The sequence below is a fragment of the Propithecus coquereli genome, unplaced genomic scaffold (genome assembly GCF_000956105.1).
Source record: "Propithecus coquereli isolate 6110/MARCELLA unplaced genomic scaffold, Pcoq_1.0 Scaffold232, whole genome shotgun sequence".
NCBI lineage: Eukaryota > Metazoa > Chordata > Mammalia > Primates > Indriidae > Propithecus > Propithecus coquereli.
The window spans coordinates 2,976,492-2,986,776 of NW_012147864.1; the positions used below are offsets into that span (position 1 = coordinate 2,976,492).

General features: G+C 55.6%; 1 protein-coding gene across 1 annotated transcript in view; it reads right to left on the reverse strand.

Annotated features, from left to right (window-relative positions):
- The window catches only part of MIER2 (mesoderm induction early response 1, family member 2), a 29,800-nt gene continuing 19,515 nt past the window's right edge, over nucleotides 1-10,285 (reverse strand). Inside the window, exons 8-14 of the mRNA XM_012645481.1 lie at nucleotides 5,318-5,469; nucleotides 4,859-4,940; nucleotides 4,692-4,786; nucleotides 2,952-3,076; nucleotides 2,715-2,803; nucleotides 1,343-1,760; nucleotides 1-1,038 (exon numbers count right to left, since the gene is read on the reverse strand). Coding sequence (XP_012500935.1) covers nucleotides 1,017-1,038; nucleotides 1,343-1,760; nucleotides 2,715-2,803; nucleotides 2,952-3,076; nucleotides 4,692-4,786; nucleotides 4,859-4,940; nucleotides 5,318-5,469 — 983 coding nt within the window. The 3' untranslated portion in view covers nucleotides 1-1,016. The remainder of the gene's footprint in view (nucleotides 1,039-1,342; nucleotides 1,761-2,714; nucleotides 2,804-2,951; nucleotides 3,077-4,691; nucleotides 4,787-4,858; nucleotides 4,941-5,317; nucleotides 5,470-10,285) is intronic.

Here is a 10,285-nt window from a genome sequence, read left to right on the forward strand (position 1 = left end):
TCAAGGCAGTTATCACTTCACAGTGTGGTCCTTGGTGGGGGTGAGGGGTGGCCGAGTCCAACTCTGCAAAGGGCTCGAGCAAAACAACACTGTGGACGACGCCAGGCCGGGCGAGCTGCCCTGCCCCCAGGACCTCACTCCAACTTGTAAACAGAAACATAAATAAACAAAGGAGGCGGGAAAGAGGAGGACAAGGACCCCAAACCACCTTGCTGGGAAGCTTCCAACAGAAAGACCTACAGGGTCAGGGGAACAGGCTGGAGTCCAGCCCCTCGGCGTCGCTTCCGGAGGCTCCCTGCCTTGGTGCCAGGGGAGGGGCAGCGGGGGTGCAGGTCACCCGTCTCCTCGACCCACGCCAGGGCTGCCGAGGGGCCCCCAGCCCGACTGTGAATCGGGGACCAGGGCTGGAGAGGAGGAGGAGGCAGGTGGGGTGTAAAGTGCGGCTTTTCCTGAAGTGGAGACGACAGGGGCGGAGGGTGAGGCCGGGTGGGGGCGGACAGCGAGGTATATGGCTCTGTGCCCCCAGGATTTGGCACTGAGTAGCAGCTGCCCGCCGACCCCAGGGCTGGGGTGGCCCACGGCCCGGCCGGGGTGGGGAGACAGAGCAAGCAGGGCTGAGGGCGCCCTGGGCAGAGGCTGCTGGTGCGGGTAGGGCGTCCTGCCGTCTCCCCTCGCCTCTGCTGGCTGGACGGGCCCAGGCGGCAGCTCTGCCCTGCGTCCGAGGGCCAGGCCCTCTCCGTACCCACTGCCAGGTGGTGAGTCCCGTGGGGCACAGCCTGGAGCCAGGTGGCAGTGCCGGGCGCCGATGGCAGGGGCCCACGTGGCCCTGGTCCAGTCTGTATGGAGAGGGGCAAGGGCTGGAGGCCCGGCCACCTCGCCCTGGTCCTGACGTGTTCTGAAGCAGAGAAGGTACTGCCCCGAGGCCCGAGGGGGGAAGGGTCAGGAAGACTGACAGGGCCGGCTTGGTGGCAGCGCCAAGTCCAGTCCAGGCCACACGCACCCACCCACGCCAGGAATCAACAGGTCATCACGTTACAGCTGCAGAGGAGAGACCGACAGGACCAGAGAGGTCAGTGCAGCCCCACGCAGCCCAGGCTCCCACCCCGCCTCCCCCGAGAGCCTGAACAGACCAGGCGGCAGTGCCGGGGAGCCCGGCTCACCCCACTTGTGCCCTCTGCCTTCTGAACCCTATGAATATGTTATCTAGTCAAAAAAATAAATACAGCAAACTAAACCCAGAAAACTAAAGAAACAGAGCTTGCTCCACGTGGCCACACCTCGCTTAGGCTGACACCTCCCTGCTGCCCTCAGCTCAGCCCCCAGACTGGAGGGCGGCACTCACTGTGACAGGGGCTCCGCGTGCAGCCCGGGCGCAGGGCACGCTGGGTGGGCGGCCAGGAAGGGATTCACGTCCCCAATGCCGATGAGTCCAAACTCGGTGACCGACAAGGCCACCTGTGCGGGGGCAACGGCCTCCTCAGGATCCCCGCCCAGATCCACCCGGCTGGAGATGAGGGGCAGCTCCTCAGGCAGGGCGAAGTCCACGGCCAGTCTTGGGCTGGCGTCTGGCTCCGGAGCGGCGGCGGCTGGCGGGTACGAGGCGGGGTCGGCCAGGGCTGGGGGCCGCCTGGGCAGGGGCACAGCAGGGGGCTCGTCCAGCTGCTGCGATGGGCAGGGCCCCGGCTCTGAGGTTGGGAGGCCCGCGGCGCCCACACCAGGCTCGCCGAGACCACTGGCCGTGCCGTCCGCGTTCAGAGGCTCTGTGGGGAGAGCACAGCTGAGGGCCGGGCCATCGCGGGCGCCAGGCCCCCATAGCCTGCCGAGGTGCAGAAGGTCCCAGAGGACGCACCTCCCTTGGAGTCACACTTGTGCTCCAGGCTGTGACCCATGCAGGGCTCATGCCTAACCTCGGTCGGGTCCACTGAAGCCTCTGGACCCCTCCTCAAAAAAGGCGTCCACACATACACAAAATATGCCCAGGCACAAAAGCAGCCCGTTATTCCAAAATCTGCAGACCCCCAGGTTAGTGGCCCCAGCCTTGGAAGGTTGTAAAATCAACTGAGTGGGTCCTGACCCACATCTTTAGAAACAGAACAGAATATGACAAGAGATTTTAAAAATGCCCAAGGCGCTGCACAGCGAGGGCAGCCGTGGATCCTGCGGCCGTCTTGTTCCAACGTGCAGTGCGCAGGCGCCGTATGTGCAGACCTGGGAACCAGGCAGTCGCGGACACCTCTGGGCAAACCACGGAACCACTCAGGTTCTGGAAACAGGTGTCCCTCACCAGACTCAACTACCTAAGCAAACAGACCCATTTCCCTCTGCGGGTCACTGTCAAAAACTGAGCATCCACCCACGGCCGGGTCTCCTTCCCGCATGGCCCTCGGGCCCCGGACGCTGGGCAGAGCTCAGAGATGCTCTGGTCCTGCCTCCATGGCCTCTCGCCTGGGGATCAGCACCCCCACCTGGGGCAGGCAGGCCCTCCACAGACCAAGGCCAAAGAGGAGCCCCCACTCTGCCTGGGGCCTCTAGGGGTGGGGCCGCGCAGCTCCCTCCAGCAGGCCCAGAGGATGGCGTGCATGATCCATCCCTCCTCACAGCAGGGGTGGGGGGCGGCACTGACTCCCACCGGGCAGATGCCAGCTCCTCAGGGTGCTGGAGAGGAGGGCCCCCATCCTCACAGCTCCCAGACCAGCTGCTGCCCCACAGCTCACCTGTGTGCAGCCCCGCCAGGGCGTCATGCTCAGGGCGTGCGCGGCCAGGGCCGTCAGGGTCGCTGCTGTCCAGGTCCTGGTCAGTGTCCCTGTGGGGAGAGGGTGCCATGAGAGGCAGGGCAGCAGGGAGGTGGGCACCCCACCCGGGAGGCCGCCCAGGCGCCCCACCATGCCCGCCCCCGGCCGCAGGGGGGGCAGCCGCCGCGTCGTTACTGCTGAGAGCAGCGCTGCACGCACGTGGTTCCGGACGGGACGTACTTCCTCCGGCCCAGCCGTGTCTGCTGGGCGAAGTAGTCGTAGCGCTCCGACTTCTTCCACAGGTAGTAGTACTCCACACACTCGCCCACCGACCGCGTGCGCACCTGTGGGGATGGGTCGGGCATCGTCTCGGCCCCTACCTGCCAGTCTCCGCTCCAGGACGACACCTTGGGCCCCCAGGACAGCACTCGTGGGCAGAGCACCTACTGCTCAGACAAAACGAGACCCCCCCACAGCCCCCTCAAGCCCCGTCTGGGGGTCACAGGTGTCCCTGCTGTGGGGCTCGTCCCTCGCCTGAAGCACTCTGGTGCTGTCTCCTGCTGCAACCCCCACCAGAGCCCCTCCTGCCCTGGGACTCCCTCCCTTCCTTTTGCAGCAGCAACAACGCAAATGAACCCTCCAAGTTCCCCCGTCCAGGGCCTGCCTCCCGAATCCCAGGCCACGAATCCCAGACCACGAACCCAGGACAGCTGGGCCTGCCTGCTGCCCCCGCAGGCTGAGCTCGGGGTGGCAACGAGGACCCTGGGGCTCAGGGATGCGGCCCGCCAGGGAGCCTCCTCTCCTACTGCCACCACCCTGCGTTCAGAGTGCAAACTTCTGAGTCTACACAAGACGCCATCGAAGGACACGTGTAGGTTCTGTGGAGCCCAGACTCAAAGTTCCATTTACGACGTGTCACATACACACAGCAAGTGCGTGTTCACGCTCAGTGTGTCTGACACGGAGCTGGATGCGCATCTGGAGACGCCTCCTGCGCCATGGGGTGTGCAGGGCGGCCCAGGGCGCTCAGTGCGTCTCCACACGGGAGGCTCATGCCACAGCAAACCCAGGGCTGTGCCCACAGCTGGCAACCGCAGAAAAGATCCCTGCTTGGACAGCCTCTGGGCTAACAAACCTGCTGCCAACCAGAATGGGGGATGACGACACTGGGACCAACCTTGGGAAACCACACGAGGACCCGTCTGGCTTGGCCAGGCCTGCCTGGGAACAAGTCCGAGGCAACCTCTCTTGCGGGCACACTTTAAAGGCACCAAGGGAGGTTTTCCATAAAGGGCCAAGTGGAAAATACTTCAGGCTTCGTGGGCCACACGCCCCCCGCCTATGCACGAGTAGGTGTGCCGGCCAACGCATCCTGTCACAGACGCAGCCGGTCTGGCTGACCTGCTCAGCGTACGTGCCTCGCTGAAATCTGACAGGAGGGTCAACCGTTGCCTGGGACAGCACTGGGCACCGTCACCTGAGCAACCCCAGTCCCCTACAACCAGGTCCTTGGAGGAGAGAACCAGACCCGGGTCCTTGATCCTCAGGGCATCAGGCAGAGGTAGGGTCCAGGCTGGGGCCCCACTGTGGGGTCGGTGCCGGGCACGGAGCCAGCAGGCTCTGCTCTAAGGACACGAAGAGGAAGACTCGGTGCCCGTGTCCTTGGGGTGGAGCACGAGACAAGAATGACTACTAGAATTCGCCTTTTGGCAAATTCTTTCCCAAAACTGAAGGCTTGTTCTCTTGGTCACTGGCAGGGGCCCAGGAAAATGGGCAGAGGAGACCTGGGCAAGAGAGCACCAGGCACGGGGCAAGGCGTGGACATGGGGCTCCAGGCCCCGGCCGCGTCTGCTGTGAGACTGCTGTGCCCCCACCTGCTGCCAGGAGTGGAAGGTGAGGGTGCCGGGCCCCCCCTAGACCAAGGAGCCCTGGTGGAGCCAGACGGGGCGGCGTGCTCACCTTGTTGGCCTGGATCAGGTGGAAGTTCTTCCCGTGCACGCGGAAGCCGTGCTCAAAGCTCCCGCACTCCTCCTCGCTCCAGGCACACAGCCCATCTGCAAACAGGGCCAGGCGGCAGGTCAGCCATGCCCGGGGGCAGCGCTGGGGGGGGCCGGGCTGTGGCTCACCTCTGACCACCTTCACGTTGAACCGCAGCCTCCGCAGGGCCTCCTCCACGTTGAAGTTGCATTTTACCAGCTCGTACAGTGCCTGGGGCAGATGTGGTAACTTTCTGATCACTCCAGGAGCCAACGACAAGGGGCACCGACGCCACCACCCCAGGGGTGACACGGGGGTGTCTTCTATACCACCTGCCCCCAGGTGACACGGGGATGTCTACGCCACCATCCCAGAAGTGACATCGGGGAGGATCTACAACCCCTCCCCAAGTGGATCTGAGTAACACCATGCTGGACACGCTGGGCAGGTGCCCCCTCCGACCTGGCATAGCTGGCTCCAGCCCCTGGCCCACCCCAACCGGTCCTGTCCCCTCCCCTCACTCTGCCCTGCCTGGCCCCTGGAGGCAGCAGCGGTGTGACCCCTGGCTCAGGGTGCTCCAGCCCCACAGCCCCCAGCGCGGCCCCCACCTGCTCACTGTCTTTCACGGCTTCTCCCTCTGGGAGCTGAGACCCAGCCATCTCATGCCACCTCCGCTTCACTGCCCTGTACAGGAACTCCTCCACCTCCCTCTCGGGAAGGACGCTGGGGTCCCAGAGCAGCTGGTCTTCATTCTCATAGACTGCACGAGAAGAGGGCAAGGGTCATGTTGCGGGCACACGCTCTGCACCCAGGACGAGCAGGGTGTGCCGTCTCAGCAACTCCAGGCAGGGGACAGGTACTACCGTACTCCTCCCTCTTCTGCGGCCTGGGCCCGGTGCTGCCGCACTTGATTCAACGGAACCAGCGGGTCCAGGGCAGGCTCTGGGCACCCAAACACAGGCTGAGAGGCCATCAGGCCCAGAGTGGTCAGCGTGACAACACCGCACGGGAAGCCGTGGGCAGCCAGCAGGGGTGCCTGATCCAACCAGGGAGTCAGAGGCGACTTCTGAGCAAGGACTCTGGGGAGGGGCACACTGTGAGGCGAGACTGACTTAAGGCTGCACAGTCACGAGAGCCCTAGATGCACAGAGGCCTGAGGGAGCAGCAAGGAGACCCCAGACTCAGTTAAGGCAGCTGAAATCTGGATCCCACAGACAAGCAGTCTAGCTTAGGGTAGGAGCTCCCACAGCAACTGGCATCCCAGCCGCAGGCACAGGAGCCACTCTAAGAGTGTGCATCGCCACGGGGAAGATGTCCTGCCCACGGTGGCTAGTGGGGGCGGCAGACGCCCTCAGAGAGGGGAGGAAGAGAAACCAACTCCGGTGCAGTCGGCTGTCAGCACAGGGAGGGGCAGCCTCCCGCTGGGGGCGCTGACTAGGGACTAGGGACGAGGCAGGAGGGAGAGCTCCGGCCCGGCCTGGGAAGGCCCAAGTGCCAGCGCCTCTCGATCACCCAGGAAAGAGTCACAGGAATCAAAAACTAAACCCAACCAACCAACCAAAAGCAAACAAACAAAACCAGCGCATTAGAAGAAAAGTGAAAAATACATTCGCGAAAACTGCTCCACACTGGAAAGTCCCTACTGCTGGGGAACTGACATGGTGACAAACAACTCCTGGGCTGGTGCCACGCCAACCCGAGCAGCAGCCTCTCCTGGTGCCCACAGCCCCTGGGGGACAGCGCGCAGACTGGCCACCTCCCTCATCTCCACAGTCGACACCTGAGCCCCTGCCTGGACTCGCTGGTCCCCAAGAAAAGAGCAGCACATCTCTGGAGAAAAGTAACATCACCGCCGCCTGGCACGTGAAGGGCAGGGAAACGCGCGAGGAAAACGGTGAACAACACAGGCGGACCCACGAACGGCTGGACGTTAGAGCCCGCAGACAAGGGCTTTAACATAAATACAATCAGTATGTTAAGGACCACAGAGAAAAGGACAAAACAGATGAAAAGCTGGAGAATTCCAGTAGAGATCTGAAATTTATACGAAAGACATTCTCAGGCTGGACAATAAAATACCCGAACACGTGAACCCACTGGGTGGCTTTACCAGCAGCATGGGCACGGCACAAGACGGAATTAGTGAAATCAGAAAGAAACCAATTTTTAAAAAACCACAAAACTGTATAAAGGGAAAGAACATAATTTAGGAGACGCATAAGTCAGTCAAGCACCCTTGGATGTGTGTAAATGACTTAGGAGAAGCAAAGAATGAGGCAGAACAAAATCTGAAGAGATTCATGGCCAAGAATTCTCCAAAATTTGATGAATGACACCAACTCATGGAGCCAGGAAACTCGGATAAACAGAGAGAAATACAAGGATGCATGTGGATGGGCATATCACAGACACGCTGCTAGAAAAAGAAAAAGAAAAAATTTCAAAAGAATGCAGAGGAAAAAGGGCACAACAATTTCAAAGGAAGGAGGAGGACAGACTTCTGACGTTTTAACAGAAATAACAGCAGCCAAAAGACAGTGGAATGAAACTGTTTACGTGTGGAAAGAAAAAAACCCTTCAAACCTAGAAATATATGCCCATGAAAATATTCTTCAAAAAATGAAAGCAAAATCAAGACTTTTCAGACAAAGCTGAAAGAACTGATCACCAGCATCCTAGCATTAGGAATGTGAAAAGGTAAATTCTTCAAGCTGAAGGACATGATCCCAATTGGAAGCTGGAGGTAGCCTGTAGATAATACCAAGAATGTTACTGTTTAAAACAACAACGTTGTGATCTTGTGCCATACAGAAGGAACAATGGTTAACTGAGTTACACCGCTTCTTAAATTGTAGGGGAACTAGAATGTCCTTATTTAAAACAGACTCTGATAAGTAAAGAATTCATGTTGCAACCTCTAGGTTAAGTACTAAAAAAGTTAATACAAAAACTAAAACTTATGAGCTGAAACAGAAGGACAAAATAGAGTGAAATTATTCGATTAATCCAGAAGACAAGAAAAAAATAAAAGAACAAATGGAACACACAGAAAGCAAAGAACAAGATGGTAAATTAAGCCCAATTGTTTTCATAATTACATGATACACAAGTAATCCAAAAAGTATAAATGGACTAAAAACTCTTATTAAAAGACAAAGATTATCATACCAAACAAAAAATAAGATCTAACCGTGCCATTTACAGAAAATACACTTCAAATATAACAGAATGAGCCCAGCACAGTGGCTCATGCCTGTAATCCCAGCACTCTGGGACACTGAGACAGGAGGATCACTTGATGGCAGGAGTTTGAGACCAGCCTGGGCAACATAATGAGACCCGATCTCCATAAAAAAAAGAAAAATTAGCCAGGAGAGGTGGCACATGCCTGTAGTCCCAGCTACTCAGGAGGCTTGAGGCAGGAGGATCACTTGAGCCAGGAGTTCACTGCTGCAGTGAGCTATGATTGTGACACTGCACTCCAGGCCGGTTGGCAGCAAGACCCTGTCTGAAAAAAAAAAAAAAGAAAGAAAGAGAAAGACAGACAAAGAAAAGAAAAAAAGAACACAGGATGGCAGACAGTGAAAGGATGGGAAAAGACAAACCACACAAGCACTGAACAAACCAGTAAAAAGCTGGCATGGTCACATTTACAGCAGATTAGCGATTTTTTTAAGGCAAAAAGTATTATGACACAGGGAGGGACATTTTGTAATGATGAAAGACAATTCAACATGAGGACAAAGCAATCTGAATGTGTATGCACCTAACAATAGAACTTCAACGTAAAGTAAAAATTGACAGAACAATCTTTCTCAGTAGCTAACAGAACAAGCTAGAACCAGCCACCAAAAAAAAGTGAGAATTAACCAAGTTGATCTAAGAGAAATCTATAGAAAACACCACCCAACAACTGCAAAACAAACATTCTTTTCAAACACGTGGAACATTTACCAAAACAAACTAAACACTGGCCCTTTTTCAAAGGGCTGAAATCAGCGACTATGTTCTCTGACCACAGTGGGGTTCAATTAGAAAGTAGTCAAAGAGGGAAAACTAGAAAAACTCTAATGTTAGGAAATTAAACTGAACATTTCTAATTAACCTATGGGTCCAAAAAGATAACACAATGGAAACTAGAAAATAACAGATTAAATTGAAATAAAATGGAAGGAAATAAAGATAAAAATAAGAATCAAACAGAAATCAGACAACAGAGAAAAATCAATAAGGTTAGTTCTTCATAAAAAGTAATAAAATTGATAAACCCCAAAATAAGACTGATCAAGGGATAATTAAAAATGAGAAAATACAAATTGTCAGCATCAGGAACCTCAAAGGGGACATCCTACGGACCCCATGGACACCAAGATAGTAGGAAGGCATCCTAACAGCATTGCCAGCATGATGAACTCCGCAGAAATACAGTCTTATCAAAACAGAAACTCTAAGGAGACCTCTATATGTTAAATAAATTGAATTCATAATTGAAACCTTCCACAAAAATAAAACAAAACTAAACCCTAGGCCCAGGCAGCTCCAAACCATTTAAAGAAATAATGTTACACGAATTCTTTCAGATGTTAGAAAAAGGCACCCTTCCAAACACATTTCATGAGAGCAGCATAACCCTGATACCAAAATCTGACAAGGACAAAAAAATGAAAGTACAAGCCAATATGTCCATGAATATACCTGCAAAAATCATAATTAGCAAATCAAAATAAGGCAGGAAGGAGTGAAATAGATGTCTGTTTTCATCAATCGAGGTAGCTATGGTCTACAAAGTCACTGCAAACAATGAGTCAGTCAATCACTGCTCCAGGGCGAATACAGGGTTGGGTTCCAGTGAGCCTCTGATCAAAAAATTACCATTAACCGATCAATACATAAACTTGTTTTAGGTGTTTGTTTAAAGATACCTTATTGAGTCTATACTGGTAATTCATTAACATTATAACTCATGCCTGAAGTTTATCTAGCACACATATTTTCTCTGTAAGGCACGTCACAGCCTTCTTGGACTTAGGACACCAGACGACCTTCAGTACTACACGTAGGGGCCATTTTAGAAAATAAAATTGCCAAGACAACCCACAAAGATGTGAAAAACAGCATTGAACATTCCGCGAAAAGGCACGTGCTTACAGAACGAGCGCGGAAAGAGGAGGAGGAGCACCGCCTGCTCGCCTCGGCCGGACGTGCACACCGGCCTGCACTTCTGCTCCCACCCCGCACCTGTGTGTGCCAGTGCACAGCCCGACAGTGCCGCCACTATCGACACTGGCGTCACAGGGAAGTTCCAGCAAGCGGGTGAATCTGGAGATAGGGAGGACTGACTTGACCGTGTGTGACGCACAAACACAAGAGAAGGCACTTCACACCCAGGCGGGGCCTCACTGAGTATCAGTCACTGTGCGGCAGCGGTGCCCGACATTTTTGGCACCATGGACGGGGGCAGGGGTGCGTGTCTGATGTGAGCGATGGGGAGCGGCTGTAAATGCAGATGAAGCTTCCCTCACTTGCCCGCCATTCACCTCCTGCTGTGAGCCCTCCCCACTGCCCCCCAAGTTTCA